The sequence below is a fragment of the Oncorhynchus masou genome, chromosome 1 (genome assembly GCF_036934945.1).
Source record: "Oncorhynchus masou masou isolate Uvic2021 chromosome 1, UVic_Omas_1.1, whole genome shotgun sequence".
Classification (NCBI taxonomy): domain Eukaryota; kingdom Metazoa; phylum Chordata; class Actinopteri; order Salmoniformes; family Salmonidae; genus Oncorhynchus; species Oncorhynchus masou.
The window spans coordinates 39,574,455-39,600,276 of record NC_088212.1 but is presented as its reverse complement, the minus strand read 5'-3'; the positions used below and the strand labels follow the sequence as shown (position 1 = coordinate 39,600,276).

At 41.3% G+C, this 25,822-nt stretch overlaps 1 protein-coding gene across 4 annotated transcripts in view; it reads left to right on the top strand.

The window, feature by feature from the left end:
• The window catches only part of LOC135543990 (lysyl oxidase homolog 2B-like), a 65,760-nt gene that overhangs the window by 18,087 nt on the left and 21,851 nt on the right, over window positions 1-25,822 (top strand). For all 4 annotated transcript variants that reach the window (XM_064971331.1, XM_064971314.1, XM_064971322.1 and 1 more), the window contains exon 4: window positions 8,592-8,803. In XM_064971331.1, the coding sequence (XP_064827403.1) occupies window positions 8,592-8,803 (212 nt within the window). The remainder of the gene's footprint in view (window positions 1-8,591; window positions 8,804-25,822) is intronic.

The window sequence follows — 25,822 nt, the reverse complement described above, 5'->3', positions numbered from 1 at the left end:
GCACCTCTGAGAAGTCACTGTTTGCTTTCCGTTAAGACTTATTAAATAGGAATTCATTTTCTGTTTATTTTCCATTTATCATACACCATTTTTTTTTCAGCTATAGTCACAGCTATGTACTTTGGGAACAGTATATAAAGATTAGTGCCATAAAAACTCATGTCCTACTCCATAATCCTTAGGAATGTATCCTCTCCCTGCCGTTCAGCTTTTACTGTAGATGATTTAGAGGTGAAGTTTGTGTTTGTGGGGATGTCTGACCTGTGATCAAGCACATGCAATTACATTCTGCTCCAACCAGATTTAATATTGAACATTCCTCTGTGTTTATGAAAAGTCATTCTTGGCTATGTACATTTCCTAGCTGGCTTACCATTGAGCTGCATTTATCAATGCAGACTTTATGTACACACCAATGTGTTCTGTTGCAGTAGCAATTTAGGAAACATTTGCTATGCATTCATTGCCTGCACTCTGCATCTGACATGGAACAAACAGGGTACTGTGGGCTACTAGAAGCTAGAAGGAATACAGCCTGAACGAAGTTTTTTCTTGGTTGTTCAAATTTGTGGGCTCAATTGAACATCAGCTATTGAAACATCCCCCGAAGAGGTGGTTGATTGAGGTTTATTGAAGGAAGTAATATATAGTAAAGTAAGATGTGATGGTGGTTCAGAAAGGAGTATTTTTGTTGTAGTTAGAGGATTTATGTGGTAACATGCCTTGAAACAACCTTGTTCTACTTCAATGTATTTACTTCCATTTGTTTTTGCTCCTTTGGTTTGTAGGAATCTCCTACCATGCTGTGACATGAGCTGGGGCTGGGAAGCTGGGAGGCTAGGTGGAGGCAGGGCTACTGTGGCAGACAGGTCAAATCTGTGCTAATGTTAACTGGGATTGAATGCTATATTATTTCTCTCCCCCTGTCTGTCTGTCTGTCTGTCTGTCTGTCTGTCTGTCTGTCTGACACACACACAGACACGCACACACACACACAGACACACACACACACACACAGTACAGTTAACCTTGTTCGGGGACAAAATTCAGTCACCGTTCAAAAACCTAACCTTCACCCTAAACCTAACCCTAGCTCCTAACCCTAAAACTAACCCTAGCTCCTGATCCTAATTCTAATCCCAACATTAATTCTAATTCTAACCTTAACCCTAAACCCCCTCAAAATAGCATTTGACCTTGTGGGGACCAACAAAATGTCCCCAGTTGGTACATTTTTGGTCATTTACTATTCTTGAGTATAGTTACACACACAAGTATAGTTACACACACACACACCCACCCACACGCACACACAGTGTATACAAAGTCTCTCTTTCTCCCAAAGCAATAGTTTCCGGCCCTTCCATCTTGCTTACCTCAGTTTTTCCCCCTCAGGCTTAAGGTCAAACCATCCACTTTTTCCTCTGTAAACCTCTGGCTTTGTCATCATAGTAGTGTTCAGTAAAGTGTAATGTCAAGCCTAATAGGAATGGCACCATGAACTTGACTAATGTGGGGTTGAAAAAGTCATTTGACATTTGAATTTGAACAACTGAATTAACTTCTCACATAACTGATGGGTCGCTCTCTGGCCACGTAACAACAATGAAAAGTCTACACCCCAGTGCACTGCATTCCCACAATACAATTCAACTGAATAGGATGTTTAGTTTATCCTCTGAAATACACAGTCTAAAATGTAGCCCTTAGTCTCTTACAACTCATAGCTGTGGAAATCAAGATTCGTTTTTACAGTCAATGTGTGAGTTTGTGCCAGTGTGGCACAAACCATGAACTTCTGTGTCTAATTTATAAATGCCACACAGTAATAGTTAAGGACATTTTCCTCCAATCGAAGTAGTTTATCTCAGATTTAACTACAAATAATAATTGCCTTATTTCTTTAGCCAAATAAGTCAAACTGTAGTTTTTCAGGATTTGTAAGTTTTGTGGAACATCTGTTTCCACTTTGTCAACAAAGGCTCTTTTAATGTTTTCTAAGGAGCATGAACAAGTGAAACAGAGACGTGAGGTAAATTGCCTGCACTGCCACATCATAAACACTGTTTCTGGAAAGAACAAATCATCTATTTGTGTTGTGGCTCACAGAATAATCAGCACCCAACAGTGCTGGTCTGGTCAGCACAGCACATGTGATCTTGAAACAGATGCAGTAAGCCCAGGGAGGGGAAAACTTGATCCCAGGAAGTCACTTTAGCTCAATACTGTTGTGATGTTCTAGAGAAATGATTTGTTCTCTCACTTGGAATGTCTATGTAACCCCGTTTCACAAGGATATTTGGTGATTTCTGTAAGAAGTCAATGGAGTTCAGGGTCTCTATTGGAACCATGTGCTGCAGGCTCCATTGCCATTGTTTTTGCTGGCATTAGCACTGTGTTTTGGTGGAGGCTTGAGGTTACAGTCTGGCCTGAGATGATGAGAAGTAGGATAATTGAAGATTACACACTAAGTCACACCATTGTCTAATTGCTCCAAACGGACATCCTTGCCATAAAGAGTATTGCGCCGCAGTACTGTGAGTGCCACTTGAATCTGAATGTTTGCATTCGTTTTCCCTCATGTTTCATTGGCATGTCTTATTGGTTTCAGTTGCATTTGAAATGCATATTTCAGTTCTCAAGGGCAACAAACATCATTGTGGATGTGACATTTTAGAACTAATGCCCCAAGCTCACTTTCTAGTGTATGATTCCGGGGAATGGACTATTGTAGCCTACATAATAAACCCTCACAAATACTGCAATTATCAGTGTTAGCCCTTGTGGGGATATTTTTTTGCACTACGGTTGGAGCTTCTCACTGGGCACAGATGTCAATTCAATGTCTATTCCACATTAGTTCAATGTAATTTCATTGAAGTGACGTGGAAACAACGTTGATTCAACCAGTGTGTGCAGAGTGGGTTGGCTGATTCTTATGTCCTGTGGTCAATGCATAAGATAGCTCTAAATCATTCTGACACCAGAAAATGAGTTGGAAGACTCAACTCATGGCAGTTACATTCTGTTCAAATCCAAGCCTGGAGGGTTAGAATGACACACTCAGTCTGGTCTCATTCCAAGGGACCTCATTGAACTTGTTTAGTTGAATGACATATTCTCTTCAACTACCAATGGTAGGCCTACAGATGCACTGCATTGATTTCATGGAGCAGTCAGGAGCGAAAGTGAATCACAGCTCAATGAGCTTTCCTGAAAGATGATATTTGATTGACAAACTAAAAGTTGATGAGACATTATTTTCTCATTTACATTATAATTAATTGTCATTATGTTGCTACAGTGCCTTGCAAAAGTATTTATCCCGTTTTTTCTATTTTGTAGCATTACAACCTGCAATTTAAATGTTTTGCGGGGGATTTCATGTAATGTGCATACACAAAATAGTCCAAATTGGTGAAGTGAAATTTAAAAAATAACTTATTATTATTATTATATTATTATTATTTGAAATGGAAAATTGGTGTGTGCAAATGTATTCACCCCCTTTGCTATGAAGCCCCTAAATAAGATCTGGTGCAACTAATTACCTTCAGAAGTCACATAATTGGTAAAAAAAAAGTCCACCTATTGTGCAATCTAAGTGTCACATGTTCTGAAAGGCCCCAGAGTCTGCAACACCACTATGCAAGGGGCACCACCAAGCAAGCGGCACCATGAAGACCAAGGAGCTCTCCAAACAGGTCAGGGACAAAGTTGTGGAGAAGTACAGATCAGGGTTGGGTTATAAACAATTATCAGAAACTTTGAACATCCCACAGAGCACCATTAAATCCATTATTATAAATTGTAAAGAATATGGCACCACAACAAACTTGCCAAGAGAGGCCCACCCACCAAAACTCACAGACCAGGCAAGGAGAGCATTTATCAGAGGCAACAAAGAGACCAAAGATAACCCTGAAGAAAAAATGAATGATAGATGGCTACATGCACAGAAATGCTTGAGGGAAACCTGTTTCAGTCCTCCAGAGATTTGAGACTGGGACAGAGGTTCACCTTCCAGCAGGACAATGACCCTAAGCATACTGCTAAAGCAACACAAGTGGTTTAAGGGAAAACATTTAAATGTCTTGTAATGGCCTAGTCAAAGCCCAGACCTCAATCCAATTGAGGATCTGTGGTATGACTTAAAGATTGTTGTACACCAGCGGAACCCATCCAACTTGAAGGAGCTGGAGCAGTTTTGCCTTGAAGAATGAGCAAAAATACCCATGGCTAGATGTGCCAAGCTTATAGAGACATATCCCAAGAGACTTGCAGCTGAGATTTCTGCAAAACGGGGCTCTACAAAGTATTGGCTTTGGGGGGTGAATAGTTATGCACGCTCAAGTTTGATGTTTTTTTGTCTTATTTATTGTTTGTTTCCCAATAAAACATATTTTGCATCTTCAAAGTGGTAGGCATGTTGTGTAAATGATACAACCCCCCCTCCCCCAAAAAATACATTTTAATTCCAGGTTGTAAGGCAACAACATAGGACAAATGTGAAGGGGGGTGAAGACTTTCACAGGCCACTGTATATAGACATCATAGATGAACTAATTGATTCTGGATGATAGCAACAATGAGACAGTTAGAGAGAGGGGCCACTAGCTTCCTCTCATTTGGTCCTCTCTCTACCTCTTCACAAAGACGTATCCACTAATGGCTTTTTCATCTGCTGCACCCCCCCCCCCCCTGCTGCCAATTTCTGGAAACATAGAAACAAGCCACATATGTTAGAAGTATCTCACCGGCTGCTGTTTGTCTGCTGTGCTTTTCTACCTCACCACCACTGCAGTCAACAGGCATTTATTTTCTAGACATTTGAATGAGGCACAGAGGAAAGTGCAGTCTTGAACTCTAAACAGGAAGTCAATCATTAAAGGGGTTGGGTACCCAATAGCAAGGAGGGAAGGTGGAGGTTGGGTTGCCATGTGAGTTTCAGTTAGTGAAACAAGTTCACTCCTTTCTTTCACAGCAAAACAAATTAAAGAGGAGAGGTATTCAGAATAATATTTTGATGACTGGCTTCTATGTAAGACTGTTAGGTTTAAGTACAGCTTGAGAGACTGCTTCATCCGTACAGGTAAATCCTGTATGTTAGCGTTATTAGCCAGTGATAGTGTTTGTCTTGGCCAGTATAAGTCTGTTGGGAGGAAATTGTATTTTTATTCTATCATGCCTGTCAGAGCAGTTGTATCTTCTGTCTGTGTATTCATCTCTGTAATATGTTTTGGAGTCAGGTCATTTTATGATTGTTAAGTACTATACCTGTTCACTATTAATGTAAAGTTCTGGAGGAGGTGATAAGACTGTTATCTGCGAGAATCCTGCTTGAAGGTCACTATGGGCCCTGGTTAAAAGCAACTGCACTACATGGGGAAATAGCGGGCCATTTGGGAGGCAACCTTGGTTGCTTTTAACCAGGGATAATCTAAAACAGACAAGGTCGCGATCACCACAGTTTCCTCAATTATCATGTCGTCATGTCACAGGGTTGGAACCCCCAGATAGTTTTACATCCTCAGCATACTGCATCTCTTCGCTCCACTCACTGGTTAATCCTATCACTGCCGAGATCCCAGCAGGTATCGCCTTTTCATTTATCTGAATGTGTTTTATATGCATGTCCAGCACTTATATTTAACCTCACAATGAAGTGTTTTACCATGTTCCTTTCAGGACAACCAGGGCTACAAGTAGAATGGGAAACAATTTGAGATAAAGAGTTGCATTCATTTGTTTTATTGACAAATGTGAATCAAAAAATTAGGTCCTCCAAAGCAAGAACCTGATCAAATGAATTTATATGAATGATGTACGTACAGAAATAGTTTGCTCAGTGGGAAATTAATCTCCACATAGTCAGTGACAACTTTGTGACAGCAGCGATGTGAGCTTATTACAGTATTAGAGACACTACAGTGGCGGTCAGGTGCTGTTTAAGATTAGGGAGGACATTTTTTTATGAGCATGGCTTTTATATTAACATTGGTAGGTTTAGATACTCAACTTTTCGCTATACCCATCATGAGGCTGCTACAACCTAGCCTACGAATTAAAGTTTGTGAACACCTTCTCGTCGAACATCTCATTCCAAAATCATGGGTATTAATATGGAGTTGGTCCCCCTTTGCTGCTATAACAGCTTCCACTCTTCTGGGAAGGCTTTCCACTAGATGTTAGTAAGGTCGGGCACTGATGTTAAGCGATTAGGCCTCGCTCGCAATAGGCATTCCAATTCATCCCGATGGGGTTGAGGTGAGGGCTCTCGTTGCTGTGCAGCAACGCTCCCCATCCAACCACGCTCCCCATCCAACCTGACAGAGCTTGAGAGGATCTGCAGAGAAGAATGGGAGAAACTCTCCAAGTACAGTTGTGCAAAGCTTGTAGCGTCATACCCAAGAAGACTCCAGGCTGTAATCGCTGCCAAACGGCCTTCAACAAAGTACTGAGTAAAGGATCTAAATACTTATGTAAATGTCATATTTCAGTTTTTTATGTTTAATACATTTGCAAACATGTATTAATATGGGGTATCGTGTGTAGATTGATGATTGATGATGGAAAGAAATCTATGTAATCCATTTTAGAATAAGGCTGTAACATAACAAAATGTGGAAAAAGTCAAGGGGTCAGAATACTTTCCAAATGCACTCTATGCTTAAATATTTATTCTATTCTACTGAGCCATTTACTTTATGCTCCTATTATTATGTTTTCTTATTTCTTATTGTTGTAGAATTATTGAGAAAGAACCTGTAAGTAACCATTTAGTTGGACGGTGTATACCATGTGTATCCTGTACATACAACTAATAAAACATGAAACTCGAACCTGTCCTGGGATTTCCTATGATCTTCTATGTAGAAGAACCCCTTACTGTTTAGCAATCATTGTGAACCTTGTGAGCATCGTAGAGCAAAACATATTACCTGTGTGTTCATGAGAGTCTTAGAGTTTCATAGATAGTAAAATAGTTTGTAGCTCAAAACATTCTACAGAGGTTTCTGTAAAAAGTCCTGGCCCCGGGCTCCTTCAGGATCCACCCTTGTCTCACAAACATCGCTTTAGCTCAGCCCCCATTAATAACACAGACTAATGGTTGGTACTGTATCAATGGTTGCAGATGAAATTGAAAATAGACAAATCCAATGATACAACCCAGAAGTCTGAAGCTTAAACACACAATGTTTTAAAGGGGTTAGAAATCCAAAACACACCAGCACTATGGTGGGACTGTTGGAGTTAATGTGGTCGTCTTTGGAAAAAAACAGTTGAGGAAAGAGTAGACTGATCTTTTTCAGTTTCTCTGTGGTTCGGTGGCATCTGAACATTTCTGTGGAATGATGTCGATGACATTTCAGGAAAACCTTTCCATGGAGATGTAACTGGCCCTATGGGCCCTGGTCAAAAGTAGTACACTACATTGGGAATAGGGTTCCATTTGAGACACAAGCCAGTGGCTTTAGGTCTGAGAGGACAGGACCTGGGTTTGATTTGTGTCTCAGCCAGACCTTTCTCAGCCTATCCGCTAAGAAAAGACAAATATCCATCAGACAGTACTTCTCTCCTCTCCTCTGTTGCCCATGGCCTACACAGTCATATAGCGCAGGAATGTGGGTTGGGGTTTTGGAAGAGAGGCTGTTTATTCAAACCCCCAACAGGCATCACAGAGGAAGGTCTCCAAGTTACTTTTTGACACAGACAGACATGTCGACAGATATACGCTGCCTTTGAAATGATACAGTATTGATCTGGTAATGCTTGCAGGAGAAGAGAGAAACAACTCAGGCAAGTCAGCATGTCACTCTCACCACAGATGGTTCAATAAGTGGAACAATATTCAAATCTTATTTCTTGTAATATTACAGTAAATGGAAGATCTTTGGTGGAGAGTTGCCATTGATTTTACAACCAATCATAATGCTTTGTGGGTGTTTTTCTCTATCTAGAACAAAAAATGAATCTGCAGACTGGTAAAATGCTACGGAAGTGTTTAATAGGCCAACGTTTTGACCCCAGACTGGGCTTTCGTCACCTACCAGCATCTTTCCAGTGACACCCTTTAAAATTGATAGAAAGTGTTGTATGAGTTGCCATGGTCACTCCTTTGATTTCCTTGTTCAAAAGCCAAGCAGTTGCAGTACAGCTGGGTCTGAGCTGTCATTAATTAGGTGATGGGATTGTAAAAAGGTTTGGGTATTCTGTAGAGGCTTTACGAGGGAATGCAATTAGAGTGCCGAGGGGGGGGTCGATGCCTTGCCTTCGGTATACGATTATGTAACAAGGGAAAACGGCCAAATGTACTCACATGTTTAGTGGTTATTTTTGAAGATGATAAGGAAAAGACCATAGAGTAAGAGAGAGCCATAGAGGACCACAGGGGAAGAGACCATAATTTATAATGACTTACATTTTTACAATACAGATGCCTCTTGGTCTATGAATGTGAAATGAACCCTACCATCTATTAACGTATCTGATATGCTCAATACCTTGCTCATTCAATCACTGAAAGCTATAGCAGAGATATAGTATTAGCTGACACTCATATACTCAAATATGTACGTTTTTGTTCACAGAGTTTAAACATTCAGGTGGAGGACGTGCGTATCCGGGCCATTCTGTCATCATACCGCAAGCGCATCCCAGTGACAGAGGGCTACGTGGAGGTGAAGGACGGAGGGAAGTGGAAGCAGATCTGTGATGTGGAGTGGACCAAGCACAACAGCAGAGTCATCTGTGGCATGTTCGGTTTCCCCGGAGAGAGGAAGTACAACGCCAGAGTCTACAAGTGAGTGAGAGCCGGGACTTTCCTTAACTGAATATTCTTCGTCCCCTTTGGGACTTAAGGCCACAATGAGCTCCCTCTGTTTCTTCCTGTCCTTGGCTAATGGGATGGGAGTGTAGAGATTAATACTGTATTCGTCTCTATGGATGGGGCGTGGCAGCAGCAGCAGTGTCCATTAAATTGGAGTGTTATGGAGCAGGACAACTGTACGTATAAGTCAATACGCCTTGTCCGAGACAGAATGGCCCATCTCCTGTTTCTGTAGCGTGAGGTCGTCTTATGTACAAGTACATCACCTGGACAGGACGCTACTGTACATACTGTATGTTTTTCTTGCAAAATGCTTATTATGTCAACTTGAGAGACCTTGTTTTGATCAAGCACGGGCCTTTATTCATCTTCAGACATGTATGTATTAAGGCTGGGGCGGTCAATGTATAATTAACACTTACTCTCCCAGTTACTCTCCTAGGCCCAGTGCAACAAAGTAGTAACAGATCCATACCTCATGTTAGTCAAGATTAATTATTGGTACACGTGGAATTTAATTTTTTGGGGAGCAACGCGCACCTTTTTGTAACATGATACACTACTACATGTCCAAAAGTATATGGACACCTGCTCATCAACCATCTCATTCCAAAATCATGGGCATTTTAATGGAGTTGGTCCCCCCTTTGCTGCTATAACAGCCTCCACTCTTCTGAGAAGACTTTCCACTAGATGTTAGAACATTTCTGCAGGGACTTGCTTTCATTCAGTCACAAGAACATTAGTGAGGTCAGACACTGATGATGGGCGAGTAGGCCTGGCTCGCAGTCTGCATTCCAATTCATCCCAAAGGTGTTCGATGGAGTTGAGGTCAGGGCTCTGTGCAGGCCAGTCAAGTTCTTCCACATCGATCTCGACAAACCATTTCTGTATGGACCTCACTTTGTGCACAGGAGCATTGTCATGCTGAAACAGGAAAGGGCCTTCCCCAAACTATTGCCACAAAGTTGAAAGCATAGAATCATCTAGAATTCATTGTATGCTGTAGCGTTAAGATTTCCCTTCACTAGAACTAAGGGGCCTAGCCTGAACCATGAAAAACAGTCCCAGACCATTATTCCTCCACCAAACTTTGCCGTTGGCACAATGCATTGGGGCAAGTAGCGTTCTCCTGGCATCCGCCAAACCCAGATTCGCCTATCGGACTGCCAGATGGTGAAGCGTGATTCGTCACTACAGAGAACACATTTCCACTGCTCTAGAGTCCAATGGCGGTGAGCGTTACACCACTCCAGCCGACGCTTGGCATTGCGCATGGTAATCTTAGGCTTGTGTGAGGCTGCTCGGCCATGGAAACCCATTTCACGAATCTCCCGACGAACAGTTATTGTGTTGACATTGCTTCCAGAAGCAGTTTGTAACTCGGTAGTGAGTGTGATAGGAGTTTTATGCTCTACGTGCTTCAGCACTCGGTGGTCCCGTTCTGTGTGCTTGTGTGGCCTACTACTTCGCGGCTGATCCGTTGTTGCTCCTAGACATTTCCACTTTACAATAACAGCACTTACAGTGGACTGGGGCAGCTCGAGCAGGGCAGAGATTTGACGAACTGACTTTTTTTGACAAACTGACATCCTATAACAGTGCCGCATTGAAAGTCACTGAGCTCTTCAATAAAGCCATTCTACTGCCAATGTTTGTCTATGGAGATGGCATGGCGGTGTGCTTGATTTTATACACCTGTCAGCAACGGGTCACGTTGAAAACATCATCACCACTGTTATCTTAAACCAACTGCACATTTGAATAATAGCTACATCCCACTGGGCACATCACGTAATTTCAAGGTGGACAATTGAGTAATATTTGGTTGAGATGTTAATCAATGAGATTACAACCTATATACACCCACTCAACCCATTCAAGACAGCCAAATGTTAGTTGAATTTCCATTGTATTTTCACTATGCTTTCAACCATCTAAAAGCACAACCAAATTCACATGGAGAAACAATGTCTGATATTTGGTTTAGTTGTCACCCAAATGTCCATCACTGCGCTTTCAACCATTTAATAGCACAGCAAAGTTCAAATGGAAATACAATGTAAGATATTGTGTTTATTTATATGTCAGATTTTTATTTATTTAACCAGGTAGGCTAGTTGAGAACAAGTTCTCATTTGCAACTACGACCTGGCCAAGATAAAGCATAGCAATTCGACACATACAACAACACAGAGTTACACATGGAATAAACAAAACATACAGTCAATAATACAGTAGAAAAAAACAAAAAGTCTATACAGTGGGGAGAACAAGTATTTGAAACACTGCCGATTTTGCAGGTTTTCCTACTTACAAAGCATGTAGAGGTCTGTAATTTTTATCATAGGTACACTTCAACTGTGAGAGACGGAATCGAAAACAAAAATCTAGAAAATCACATTGTATGATTTTTAAGTAATTAATTTGCATTTTATTGCATGACATAAGTATTTGATCACCTACCAACCAGTAGGAATTCCGGCTCTCACAGACCTGTTAGTTTTTCTTTAAGAAGCCCTCCTGTTCTCCACTCATTACCTGTATTAACTGCACCTGTTTGAACTCGTTACCTGTATAAAAGACACCTGTCCACACACTCAATCAAACAGACTCCAACCTCTCCACAATGGCCAAGACCAGAGAGATGTGTAAGGACATCAGGGTTAAATTGTAGATGGGCTGTTTACAGATGGGCTATGTACAGGTGCCGTGATCTGTGAGCTGCTCTGACAGCTGGTGCTTGAAGCTAATGAGGGAGATATGAGTCTCCGGCTTCAGTGATTTTGACAGTGCGTTCCAGTCATTGGCAGCAGAGAACTGGAAGGAAAGGCGACCAAAGGAGGAATTGGCTTTGGGGGTGACCAGTGAGATACACCTGCTGGAGTGCGTGCTACGAGTGGGTGCTGCTATGGTGACCAGTGAGCTGAGATAAGGCGGGGCTTTACCTAGCAAAGACTTGTACATAACCTGTAGCCAGTGGGTTTAGGGACGAGTATGAAGCGAGGGCCAACCAACGAGAGCGGGTAGTGTATGGGGCTTTGGTGACAAAACGGATGGCACTGCGATAGACTGCATCCAATTTGTTGGAGGCTATTTTATAGATGACATGGCCGAAGTCGAGGATCGGTAGAATGGTCAGTTTTACAAGGGTATGTTTGGCAGAATGAGTGAAGGATGCTTTGTTGCAATATAGGAAGCCGGTTCTAGATTTAGTTTTGGATTGGAGATGCTTAATGTTAGTCTGGAAGGAGGGTTTACTGTCTAACCAGACACTTACTGTAGGTATTTGTAGTTGTCCACATATTCTAAGTCAGAGCCGTCCAGAGTAGTGATCGATTGAATAGCATGCATTTAGTTTTACTTGCATTTAAGAGCATTTTGAGGCCATTGTAGTATTGTTTGGCATTGAAGCTTGTCTGGAGGTTAGTTAAGACAGTGTCCAAAGAAGGGCCAGAAGTATACAGAATGGTGTCGTCTGCGTAGAGGTGGATCTGAGAATCACCAGCAGCAAGAGGGACATCATTGATGTATACAGAGAAGAGAGTCAGCCCAAGAATTGAACCCTGTGGCACACCCATAGAGACTACCAGAGGTCCGGACAACAGGCCCTCCGATTTGAAACACTGAACTCTATCAGAGAAGTAGTTGGTCAACTAGGCGAGGCAATCATTTGAGAAACCAAGGCTGTCGAGTCTGCCAATAAGAATGTGGTGATTGACAGAGTCGAAAGCCTTGGCCAGGTCGATGAATACGGCTTCACAGTAATGTCTCTTATCAATGGCAGTTATGATGTCGTTTAGGACCTTGAGCGTGGCTGAGGTGCACCCATGAACAGCTCTGAAACCAGATTTCATAGCAGAGAAGGTAAGGTGGGATTCGAAATGGTCGGTAATCTGTTTGTTAACTTGGATTTTGAATACTTTAGAAAGACAGGGTAGGATAGATATAATAGGTCTGTAGCAGTTTGGGTCTAGTGTGTCACTCCCTTTGAAGAGGGAGATGACCGCAGCAGCTTTCCAATCTTTGGGAATCTCAGACAATACGTAAGAGATGTTGAACAGGCTAGTTCAATAGGGGTTGCAACAATTTCGGCAGATCATTTTAAAAAGATAGGGTCCAGATTGTCTTGCCTGGCTGATTTATAGGGGTCCAGATTTTGCAGCTCTTTCAGAACGTCAGCTATCTGGATTTGGATGAAGGAGAAATGGTGGGGGCTTTGGCGGGTTGCTGAGAAGGGTGCCGGGCAGTTGACCGGTGTAAGGGTAGCCAGGTGGAAAGCATGGCCAGCCGTAGAGAAATGCTTCTTGAAATTCTCAATTATATTGGATTTATCGGTGGTAAGTGTTTCCTAGCCTCAGAGCAGTGGGCAGCTGGGAGGAGGTGCTCTTATTCTCCATGGACTTTACAGTGTCCCAGAACTTTTTTGAGTTAGTACTACAGGATGCAAATTTATGTTTGAAAAAGCTAGCCTTAGCTTTCCTAACTGCCTGTGTATATTGGTTCCTAACTTACCTGAAAAGTTGCATATCACGGGGGCTATTCGATGCTAATGCAGAACGCCACAGGATGTTTTTGTGCTGGTCAAGGGCAGACAGCTCTGAAATGAACCAAGGACTATATCTATTCCAGGTTCTAACATTTTTGAATGGGGCATACTTATTTAAGATGGTGAGGAAGGCACTTTTAAAGAATAACCAGGCATCTTCTACTGACGGGATGAGGTAAGTGTCTTTCCAGGATACCCTGGCCAGGTCGATTTGAAAGGACTGCTCGCAGAAGTGTTTTAGGGAGCGTTTGCCAGCGATGAGGTGTGGTCGTTTGGTCGCAGACCCATTACGGATGCAGGCAATGAGGCAGTGATTGCTGAGATCTTGATTGAAAACAGCAGAGGTGTATTTGGAGGGTGAGTTAGTTAGGATGATATCTATGAGGGTGTCTGTGTTTACGGATTTGGGGTTGTACCTGGTAGGTTCATTGATCATTTGTGTGAGATTGAGGGCATCAAGCTTAGATTGTAGGATGGCCGGGATGTTAAGCATGTCCCGGTTTAGGTCACCTAGTAGTTCGAGCTCAAAAGATAGATGGGGGGCAATCAATTCACATATGGTGTCAAGGGCACAGCTGGGGGCAGAGGGTGGTCTATAGCAAGCGGCAACAATGAGATACTTGTTTCTGGAATGGTGAATTTTTTGAAGTAGAAGCTTCAAAAAATAGTTACAGACCTGTATAGTAAGATAGAATTCTGCAGGCTATCTTTGCAGTAGATTGCAACACCGCCCCCTTTGGCAGTTCTATCTTGGCAGATAATGTTATAGTTAGCCGGGATTCAGACACGGCTAAGACATCCGGGTTAGCAGAGTGTGCTAAAGCAGTGAGTAAAACAAACTTAGGGAGTAGAATGCTAAAGTTAACGTGCATGAAACCAAGGAACAACATGGTTGGTTAAGGCATATTGAGCAGGGCTCGAGGCTCTAAAGTGAAATAAGACAGTAATCACTAACCAGGACAGTAATGGACGAGGCATATTGATATTTGAGAGAGGCATGCGTAGTCAAGTGAACATATGGATCCAGTGAGTGGTTGAGCTGGCAGTTAGTAGGCCGGGGCTAACAAGCTAGCAGTTAGCAGACTGGGGCCAGCAAGGTAGCAGACCGGGTTAGCAAGCAAGCAGTTAGCAGACCGGTGCGAGCAGTTAGTAGACTGGGGCTATTAAGTTAGCAGAAGGGCCTTTGGCAGAGGTCGCGGTGGAGGTATGTCTGTTTTTGACTCTTCGATCGGTGACGTCGATAGACCAGTCGTGAATTAGTAGGGTTCCAAGTAGCTCTAGGTAGCTAGCAGGCCGCGGTTAGCAGAATGGGCCTGTTGGAATCCTCGGGCAGATTATGTCGGTATTCCAGTTGTAGAGGATCGGCGGGGTCCCGTGCACCGTACCGGCAGTATAAGGGATCTGGATATTGTAGCCCAGGAGTGGGCTTCGGTGGTAGCCCAGGAGCCCTAGCCAGGCTAGCTTCAGGCTAATTGGTGCTTGCTCCGGGATGGAAACAATAGCCCGTGATTGCGGTTAGCTAGTTGCTAAGATCCAGATGAAAATGTTCTGAGTTTGCTGTAGGAATCCGAGGATATGGAGCAAAAAAAAATAGGTCCATTATGCTCTGGTTTGAGTCACGTTGTTCGAACTGGCTAGAGCTTAGAGTTTAGCTTACTGTTTAGCTTACTAAAGTTTGCTGACTGATAGCTGGTAGGTAGTTAGCTGGCTAGCTTCAGTTGAGGGATTCCAGATCCGAAGTAAATAGAAATATTTTAGAGAAAAAAAACAGATCCACTCCACATTGGGTGAGGCGGGTTGCAGGAGAGTAATTATAAGTTGAGGTTTAAGAAAATATTTTTAAAAAGATATCAGAAGAAAAATATATAAAAAGATATACAGTATACAAGGGACACGGACAGGACAAAGACAAAGACGTCTGACTGCTACGACATCTTGGATTTAGATTAATGTGTTATCAGTGTGCTTCATATAATAGCAGAACCAAATGACTTGGATTGTGCAAGTGATCAACGCTGTTTGAGATTCTGCACAGAATCGACATATGCATGCTATCTTGAAAATGCAGCTTTATATGATTACATAAGATGAAATGTATAGTTACAGTAACCCCATGGAAGTGTTACTCATTTTAAGGTTGAATGTTACATAAAATAGCCTTAACTTAAGGTTATTTACTGTATTACAAAAGTAATATGTTTCAGAAGTGATATAGTGATAAAGAATAGGACAAAATCAAATCAAACTTTAAATGCACGTTAAATAAAGTTTGATTTGATTTAGTCCTATTCTTTAATTTAGGTTTTTGGTTGAGATGGAGACGTGAATCCAACATATCAATTATTAATTTGTAGATAAACTGGAGTTAAACCTATCGAAGCAGAAGATACATCTTCTTCAAATGTTGATATTTGGTTGCATTGACAACCAAACACAATTCACTACTAAATATCATTACATTTGGAATCAACCAGAGCTTGAAACCCTAGGCCAATTCTATTTTATGTTGAATTCCGGGTTGAAATGAAACAATAGCTGTTGATGACATTACAAATGATATATAGGCCTAAATAGCATAACTGATAACACATTATTGATAAAGGATGGTCACATTTAATTTCCTCTGTTAAACCTACCATTTGGAGTAACTTAGATAGTGAATCTATTTTGTTTTTAAACCTGTTTGGGATAGGTGGCAGCATTTTCACTTGGATGAAATGTGTGCCCAGAGTAAACTGCCTCCTAAGTCCCAGAGGTTAATATATGCATATTATTAGTAGTATTGGATAGAAAACACTCTGAAGTTTCTAAAACTGTTTGAATGATGTCTGTGAGTATAACAGAACTCATATGGCAGGCGAAAACCTGAGAAAAATCCAACCAGGAAGTGGGAAATCTGAGGTTTGTAGTTTTTCAAAGCTTGGCCGCTAGCGGAACGCCTGCGCTAGAAAGGTTAACAATCAATTTCACGATAGCACATTGGTTATAGTTACTGACAAAGATCATCGCTAAGCTGGGCTTGGTGTAAACCCTGGATGGGAGACCAAAGGGTAGCTGTAGATAGATCAATGCTCCAGTAGGAGATGCTGCCCAGACTGCTTTTTTTTCTAATTGTGGATATAACATTGAAGATCTGACATTGTTTTAAAGATGCACTATGCTGAAAATGCTCCGCCATTTCCTGGTTGCTACAATTCTAGTAGTTTATGTGACACAACAAGGAAGTATAGTGTAGATAATCATTTTACCATTTTAACCACTGTGAAATATATTTTCCATAACCAAAAATATTGTATTTTCAGCTGTTTTGAAGCTGGTTTACAAAACAGGAAGTATAAGACGTAACAACAAAAAAACTAAGAACGAGGAGCATAAAAATAGCGCACATAGAACAAATCTAACGCTTCTAAAAAGTTATATATTGCAACTTTAAAGGTACAAATTAAACATATTTTCTACAAAGTTTGTCTATGTTGAAATGTGGTTACCATGATGACATAATCCTTTGATTGAAATTTTACCCTCAAAACCACTTTGATTACTTTTTTCAAATCCAATGTATTTTCCACATGACAATATGTTGATAAAATATGTTAAAACAACGTTGATTCAACCAGTTTGTGGCCAGTGGGATGTAATTTGTTTTTACTTTACCTCATTTTGTGCCTGCCAGTTGGCTGTAGGCTACTCCACTAGCAGCTTGCTGGCTAGCTGGCTAAAAACAGCAAGCATGCTAACCTTTCAGCTTCTCACATCTCCCCCATGTGAAACAATTCTCTGTGTAGTTCAATAATATGCCGTGGCAAGTATTCTTATACTTGCCAGTGTAACCTACAACATTAATCTTTGACTACAGTGCGACACAACCGTTCCACACGACCGTGTTTCTGCGCATGAGCTTAGCTAGCTAACATCGCCAGGACATCGCCTACAAGTGTGATCATGGATTTCTACTGGAGAAGCAGTTTCTAGGCATCTTCATGATAAACCGTCTTTGTTGGGACCCTGGGGCTGAACACCTCGCTCTGCAACAGGATCCTGGACTTCCTGATGGGCCAACCCCAGGTGGTGAGGATAAGCAACAACACCTCCACCACGCACTGATCCTCAACACGCAGGCCCCCCAAGGGGATGTGCTTAGTCCCTTTCTGTACTCCCTGTTCACACACTACTACATGGCCACGCACGACTCCAACACCATCATCAAGTTTGCTGACTACACAATGTTAGTAGGCCTGATCACTGACAGCAATGATGCATCCTACAGTGAGGAGGTCAGAGAACGGTTCCAGCATCTCCCTCGACTGCAAGGCCCTACAGAGGGTGGTGCGGACGGCCCAGTACATCACTAGGGCTAAGCTCCCTGCCATCCAGGACATTTATATCAGGCAGTGTACCCGGAAAATTGCCAAAGACTTCAGCCAACCCAGCAATGTACTGTTGTCTCCACTACCATCTGGAAAAAGGTACAGGAGCATCAGGTCTCGGACCAACAAGCTCAGAGACAGCTTCTATCTCCAAGACATTAGACTGCTGAATAGCTAACCAATGGCTGCTCATCCCCCATCCATCGTCTAGCTGCATTTACTCAATCTGCACTGACTTTATGCACACTCTCAGGTCTCTATCCTCACACTGTCACTCTCTCTCACACACACATGCATGCGCACGCACACGCGCACGCACACATAGCACACACACAAACACACACTCACACACACCTTAGAGGATGCTGGTGTGGGCTCATTATAGGAAGAAGGGCTCATTATAATGGCTGGAATGGAATAAATGGAATGGTATCAAACACATCAAACATATGGAAACCAGATGTTTGACTCCGTTCCATTAATTCCATTCCAGCCATTACATTGAGCCCGTCCTCCTATAGCTCCTCCTATAGCGCTTCGATGCTGCTACTATTTATTATTACTTGTCCGGCTGCCTAGTCACTTTTTACCCCTGCCTACATGTATGGGTATATTACCTCAACTTACACCATATCCCTACACATTGGCCTTGTACAGTATATAGCTTACATTTTTGTGTTTTATTTCTCATGTGCTTTTATTTTTATCTGATCTAGTGTTGTTTCCATGTTTTTTTTAAAGATCCTATTTCTATTTGGTACCTCTGATATTGAACTCTGCATTGTTGAGGAAGAGCTTATAAGTAAGCATTTCGCTGTATGGTTCACACCCCGTTGTATTCTGTCATGTGACAAATAAACTTTGATTTTATTTGAGTTATTCCAGTTTGATATGTATCAGCTAAAAATAGAAGATCATCATTTTTGCTTACTGAGAAAAAAACACATGGCTATTTTTACCTTGACCAAAATAGCCTAGAATCATATAGTTATTACTTCTAAATAAAATTAATTTTGGGGGGGATTCTAGTATAAGGCATTAAGGCTTTCTTTCATTTCTTCTTTTTGTTTTCATTCTCGTTTTTTTCTTCATTAGCCTTACTCGTCGATTCTGCTAACTTAACTGTAATGGTCTGAATTGGTTACTTATTTTGTTTTACAAATGACACACACACACACATCAAATTATCTTTTTCAGAGCTTATTTCAGTTAAGACCAAAAATATGTCATACTGTTAAGATATTTCAAATATGAAAGGCTGCCACTTGCCATTATACATGACAAACCATACCGTAATTATAGTGCAGGCTGGGGGAACCGGGACGGAAGGGCTAGGGGGAGGGGGGCTGGGGAAGGGGGGCTTGGAAGGGGGAACCACTTTTCAAGGTTCTTCTGGCTGGGAAGTGACCAATGAGTGGGTTTCCCTGTGGGTCATGCTTTTTATTTTATACCCATGGGCTTACCAACACTAAAAATAACAATTACATTTTCGATAAAAAGAATGGTAACACTAGCTATTATCTTCAAAATGAAACTATGCATACAAATGAGACACACACACATCAAATGTATCTAACTTAGTGACAACCGATGTGACATATTCAAAACACTACTATCAGAGCTTATTTCAGTGTGAAGACCAATAATTTGTTGTCATACTGTATATTGTTAGCATGTACTCAAACAAGAAAGGAACACCAATGCAAGTTTTACATTTCAACATGAATCAATACATGACAAACAGCATACTGTAAGTGTAACAGTATAGACTTTACGCCCGTCCCCTTGCCCCGACCTGGGCTCTGTGAACCATCAGATCCTCCTCTCCACCCTCTCCAATAGTCACCCTTGCCCAAGCATTGTTACCCATCGCTCCACCAAGAATCTGTCTCCTCGCCACGCGCTCTCACCACTGGTGCAGAGCAAGGGGAACCACTCGCTTCAAGTCAGGTCTCATAACCTCACATGGTCGTCACCGATTGAAGACGACACACAATTAATCTTCGCGCACCACCGCTAACTAGCTAGCAATTTCACATCGGCTACATAAGCACACATACAGTAAATATGCAAACATACAGTAAATATATTTTGCATATGCAAAGGAAGAAAAATAGTCCTATTTGTACTACTGTACAATATGTTAGATCAATTGTACGGAATAGATAAAGAAACTGTCAAAATACAGTAAAATCACAATCATAAGGCAAGAAACAAATAGTGTTGTTTGGTCCCGCCACAGATTTTCATCAACATCCCAGGCGGTATTCTCCATGGACAGACAGTGGGGGAAATATCTTCTGGCATGATGCATCCACCTATGACAGGACTCTGCTGGAATGTCACCACAGGCCTCCTCCATTGCCTGGAGAAGGGCCATACATTCATGGGGTTTGCGACCATACACCTTCCACGCCATGCTGAAAACAACTCCTCAATGGGGTTGAGAATTGGCAATATGGTGGGAGATAAAGAATTGTAAACCTGGGATAGTCATGGAAACAGTTGCTGACCTGAGTAGCCCGATGGAAACGTATGTTGTCCCAAATTAGAACATACATTTGCTTCTCAGCATCACCTGGCACTCTCTGCTCTGGGTGAGAAAGATTGACATGTACTGTAAGGTGTTCAGGAAATTAAGGAGATGGGCAGTGTTCTATAGTCCAAGGGTGGCATGGCGGTGGATGACCCCATTTGACATTTCCCCCGCGGTGGCCAGGTACAGTGCATTAGGAAAGTATTCAGTTCCCTTGACTTTTTCCTCATTTTGTTACGTTACAGCCCTCGTAAATCTACACACAATACCCCATAGTGACAAAGCGAAAACAGGTTTCAGAAATGCAAATGTCAAAAAACAGAAATACCAAATGTTTCTCCATGAGCTCAAAAGGGAATTAGGTATCATGAATAACGGCAAATCACCTGGTTGTGACGGTATTCCTCCTGAGGTCTGTTGGGTTCCACTGTTAATTCAAATGATTAATACAGCCGTTCACAAAGGTTCATTGGGAAGGGATGTAAGTACAGCACTAATTTTGCTTTTATTTAAAAAAAAAAGCTAAGGACACCTCCCAGTGCTCTCACTGTCGCCCTCTGTCTTTGATAAACACAGATATTAAACTATTTTCAAACATTATGTTGTCCCGTCTTGAAACGTACTTACCCAAATGGGTAGATCTGGACCGAAGGGGGTTTGTTATAAAAACGATTATCCTCAGATAAACTCCGTCGTTTATTTCATAACTTACATGCTTCGTCAGAAACCAAATCTCCTTGGGCAGTTCTATCTCTCGACTAAGAAAAAGCTTTTGATAGACTAGAATGACCATATCTTTGGGCATTTTTGGAACATATGGGAATTTCTGTAGTTCAATGCTTCCCTTGTTACGAAATATATATGACAAGGATAAAATTAACAAACTTGCAGATGGGAAAATACATGGGACTATCCATATCAAATGGTAAATGGTATTTTCAGGCACTAAAACCATCCTAAATTGGTTTAGATATGATTCTTCAGTCCCCTGGCTGAGTATAGAAAGATATGGCGTCTCCTATTGCCCTGGAAGAGGTGGTCTTCACTGATATATCCCTTAAACAATGTAAACTATGCGTTTGTCCTACTATTGCGCACACATTTTAAATTTGATGCAAATCAAAATGTCATGCCCATACTCCTTTCACAATAACCCCTTGCGATCTGGAGGGTGGCCTTTTGCATCGCCCCCAATGGTCCAAATATGGAATCCGTACCCTTGCCAATGGTGGTGGGTGACTGACCAGCAACCCTAGTTGCTAGGGCAGATTGTGGGTACAGTACATGTTTTATAAACGTATACTGTAATTTGAAATGGATAATGCACCTGTAAGCCCCCCAACAAAAATAACAAAACAAATAACAATTAAATAAGAGTTCTCTCATAGTGGAAATTATGAACCTATGTGGTTTCTTTCACACCCAAATATGCTACTGAAACTTTAGGCCATTATTCACCAAACGTACAACTCACCAGAACGTTAACCTTCTTACCCTCTCGCTGTGGATGCATTTTTTTTGATTATTGGTGCTCCACTTTATCGGATAGAGAACATATTTGCCTTAATCAGTGGTGTAAAGTACTTAAGTAAAAATACTTTAACCTACTACTTAAGTAGTTTTTTGTGGTATCTGTACTTTACTTTACTATTTATACTTTTGCCAACTTTATTTTTACTTCACTACATTCCTAAAGAAAATAAAGTACTTTATACTCCATGCATTTTCCCTGAAACCAAAAAGTGCTTGTTACATTTCGACAGGAAAGTGGTCCAATTCACACACTTATCAAGAGAACATCACGGGTCATCCCTACTCACTCTGACCTGGCGGATTGAGACGTGGCCCATGCAAAAAAAAACATATATCTCGAGCTTAAACAAGACAGATTTTGATGGGGATTTTTTTTTAACGCTAATTTAAAACATTAAATGCTTGTCCAAAATGATGTTGCCTTCTCAAAACAGAAATACATTCATCAAAATGATATTATACAGTCAAAATTGCAGATAGTGTACATTCATCAAAAGAACATGTCTGCCTTCAAAATGATTAGTGCAACGATACTTATCTCTTGAGTCCTAAGCAGACAAAACAGTAAGATAGTCTTGTCTTTAAAAAATCTCAGTAGATCAATACATTTTCGTTGCAGTCACTAAATCATGATGATCAAAATTGGAAAAACAACTATCCAAAGGTGCTGAATTATGGGCAAGTACTCTCCTTTTATGCATACTTCACCAAACAATTTCATACACATTAAATCAAATATTATTTCTGATTTTAAAAATCATTTAAAAAAAAAACACATTGTGTGAAGGATTAATTTATCGGCGTCATCACAATAGTAATAAGGAAAGATGAATACAATGGAGGACGTGAGGAACGCAACTAATATGAGTGCATAGGCCTCAATCCACACCAAAGCAAAGCTCCATAATGGAGGGTCACAATGTCGAAGATGATGACTTAGAAGTAACCCAACATCTCTGAATGTCTGCAATATTGTAAAAAAAAATCATAAAAATCATCAACCATTGCCTAGATGACATTTGTATTTAAAGTCATTTTCTTGCCTTACAACCTGACCTTAGAACACCTAAGATATGCAAGTCAGGTACTAAAGCAAGAACATTTCTGAAATTCTGTAAATGTATTTGATCATAGGTGTTCTGCTATAGAAAATTGCTTGTACGGAAATGAGAAAAACTGTAAGTAACCCCCCCCCCCCCTTTGTATATATACTGTGTATACCGGATCAGTGCATTCCTTAAAGTAGTCGTAATGGGGTACTGACTGGGCTGGGGAAAGATCTAACTCTTACATACACGTGGAAACCTGCAGAGGAATAGCCAGCGGTTATTAATCACTCAAACCTTAGCTCTCGCCTCTAGATCTGAAGCAACCTTGAATATACTGTCTCGGTAGGGGTAGAGAAGGAGAGAAGTTTCCTCTTAGGTAAACACAGCACAGCAGCTCCCTACTTTCCATCTCTCCCAGCCTGCACCTGGTTTAAACCCATGCAGATTGTTTTTATAGTCTGGCATTTGGTCTAGGCGGCGGCACACAGCCAATGTCTACAGTTATTTCATAATGCAAACTTTGCCTCTGCTCAAATGCCTCAGTATGCCCTCTAGTTTAACGTAGCATATTCCAAATAATTTGGAGGTCATAAGGGTTGAGTACACATCTTCCAGATGCATGTCATCCGTGCCGTGGTATGTTTCATTTCAAAAATGCATCTTTCAAAATAGATGATAGCACCTGCAAACTTTAAAGCTGATGAAAAGTACACCCTAAAGGAGTTACTGTAATCTAAATACAGTATCAAAGTGAGTACTGTGTAATGACATACAGTACAATGCAGTAGAATTGACTGTATTGTACTGTAAAAAAGTAAATGCTACCATAATCATAATACATTAATGAATGGATGAATTAATTAATTAAATTCATTGGGGGGAGATTTCATAGTATTTCACCTGAATTACATGGGGGTTGGTGCAAGCGAGGTTGGCTGCTAGGTAATGTGCTTACACATTACATCATATCAATTAATATTTGCTGTTTTAGATCCTTTGAACTTCTAGAAGCCATAACAAAGGCTTTTAAAATGGCAACAACTGCAGTGCAAAAGAGACCAAAAGGACATGACAAAATACTTAAGCAATAAATATTTAAAACTTGCTGCCATTCCAATCTGGCACTTATATTTTATAAATTGATGGGGCATTATAACCACATATGAGTTAAATTGGTACAGAGTCACACTAACAGTTGCAACAAGGCATGCCTCAAAATATAATAATGGTATTGTTGTTTCTGGCTCATTATCATAAATCGAGGTGTGCCTTATAAGAGGCGTGCATTGACTAGTGGTCCCCAAAAGAATTTGCACCAAAAATACGGTATTGTACTGGATTCTGTAGGGTGGAGAACAAAAACATTTCTGCAGCATTGAAGGTCCCCAAGAACACAGTGGCCTCCATCATTCTTAAATGGAAGAATTTTGGAACCACCAAGACTTCTTAGTACTGGTCGCCCGGCCAAACTCAGCAATCGGGGGAGAAGGGCTTTCATCAGGGAGGTGACCAAGAACCCGCTGGTCACTCTGACAGAGCACCAGAGTTCCTCTGTGGAGATAGAAGAACCTTCCAGAAAGATAACCATATCTGCAGCACTTCACCAATCAGGCCTTTATGGTAGAAGGGCCAGACGGAAGCCACTCCTAAGGAAAAGGCACATGACAGCCCGCTTGGAGCCAAAAAGCACCTAAGGACTATCAGACCTTGAAAAACAAGATTCTCTGTTCTGATGAAACCAAGATTGATCTCTTTGGCCTGAATGCCAAGTGTCAAGTCTTGAGGAAACCTGGCACTATCCCTACGGTGTAGCATGGTGGTGGCAGCATCATGCTGTGGGGATGTTTTTCAGTGCCAGGGACAGGGAGACTAGTCGGGATCGAGGGAAAGATTAATGGAGCAAAAAGCAGAGAGATCCTTATATATCATAATATATAATAAATATATCCCATTTAGCAGACGCTTTTGTCCAAAGCGACTTACAAGTCGGCTGGGGCCACTACTTTTACATATGGGTGGCCCCAGCGGGAATCGAACCCACGAAAGCGCCATGCTCTACCGACTGAGCCATTAGACATGCATCCTTGATGGAAACCTGCTCCAAAGTGCTCAGATCTCTGAATGTCCATCAATGGCCCAGCCAGAGCCCGGACTTGAACCCAATCTAACATCACTGAAGAGACCTGAAAATAGCTGTGCAGCGATGCTCCCCATCTAACCTGACAGAGCTTGAGAGGATCTTCAGAGAAGAATGGGAGAAACTTCCCAAATACATGTGCACGAAGCTTGTTGTGTCATACCCAAGAAGTCTCCAGGCAGGAATCACTGCCAAGGGTGCTTCAACAAAGTACTGAGTTAAGGGTCTGAATACCTATGTAAATGTGAAATTTCAGTTGTTTTTAATTTTTTTTGCCAAAAAATTCTCAAAAACAGTTTTTGCTTTGTCATTACAGGGTATTGCGTGTCACAGGAGATTGAGATTTTTTATTTAAATCAATTTTGAAATAATTCTGTAACATAACAAAATGTGGAAAAAGTCAAGGGGTCTGAACACTTTCCAAATGCACTGTATATCCCTCTTTTATTTGTGGAAATACTTTGGAGCTGATTTGCTGGTGTTTTTGCAGTCATTTATGTCCAATAATTAAAACTAATATATTTAAAAACAGAACGTGTTTTTCTTGTTGCTTAGAATAAAATCACTGCCATTTGGGGATCCCTGATTTACAGTATGCTGCAGTATAATGCTTTCTCAATATTTTATTGTTGATAATACCCCACATTACTGTGGAAATTGCAGTTTTCCATTAAAGCGTAGCAATAGATCACTGTTCCAAAACAAACATACGATTGCTTTTTCGGTCCTTTTTCCCCCGAAGTTCTATTTTTCCATCCTATACTCACAACTTCTGTATGTCCCCCGCAGTCTCAGTGGCTTAGAACGCTGGCTTTGGATGA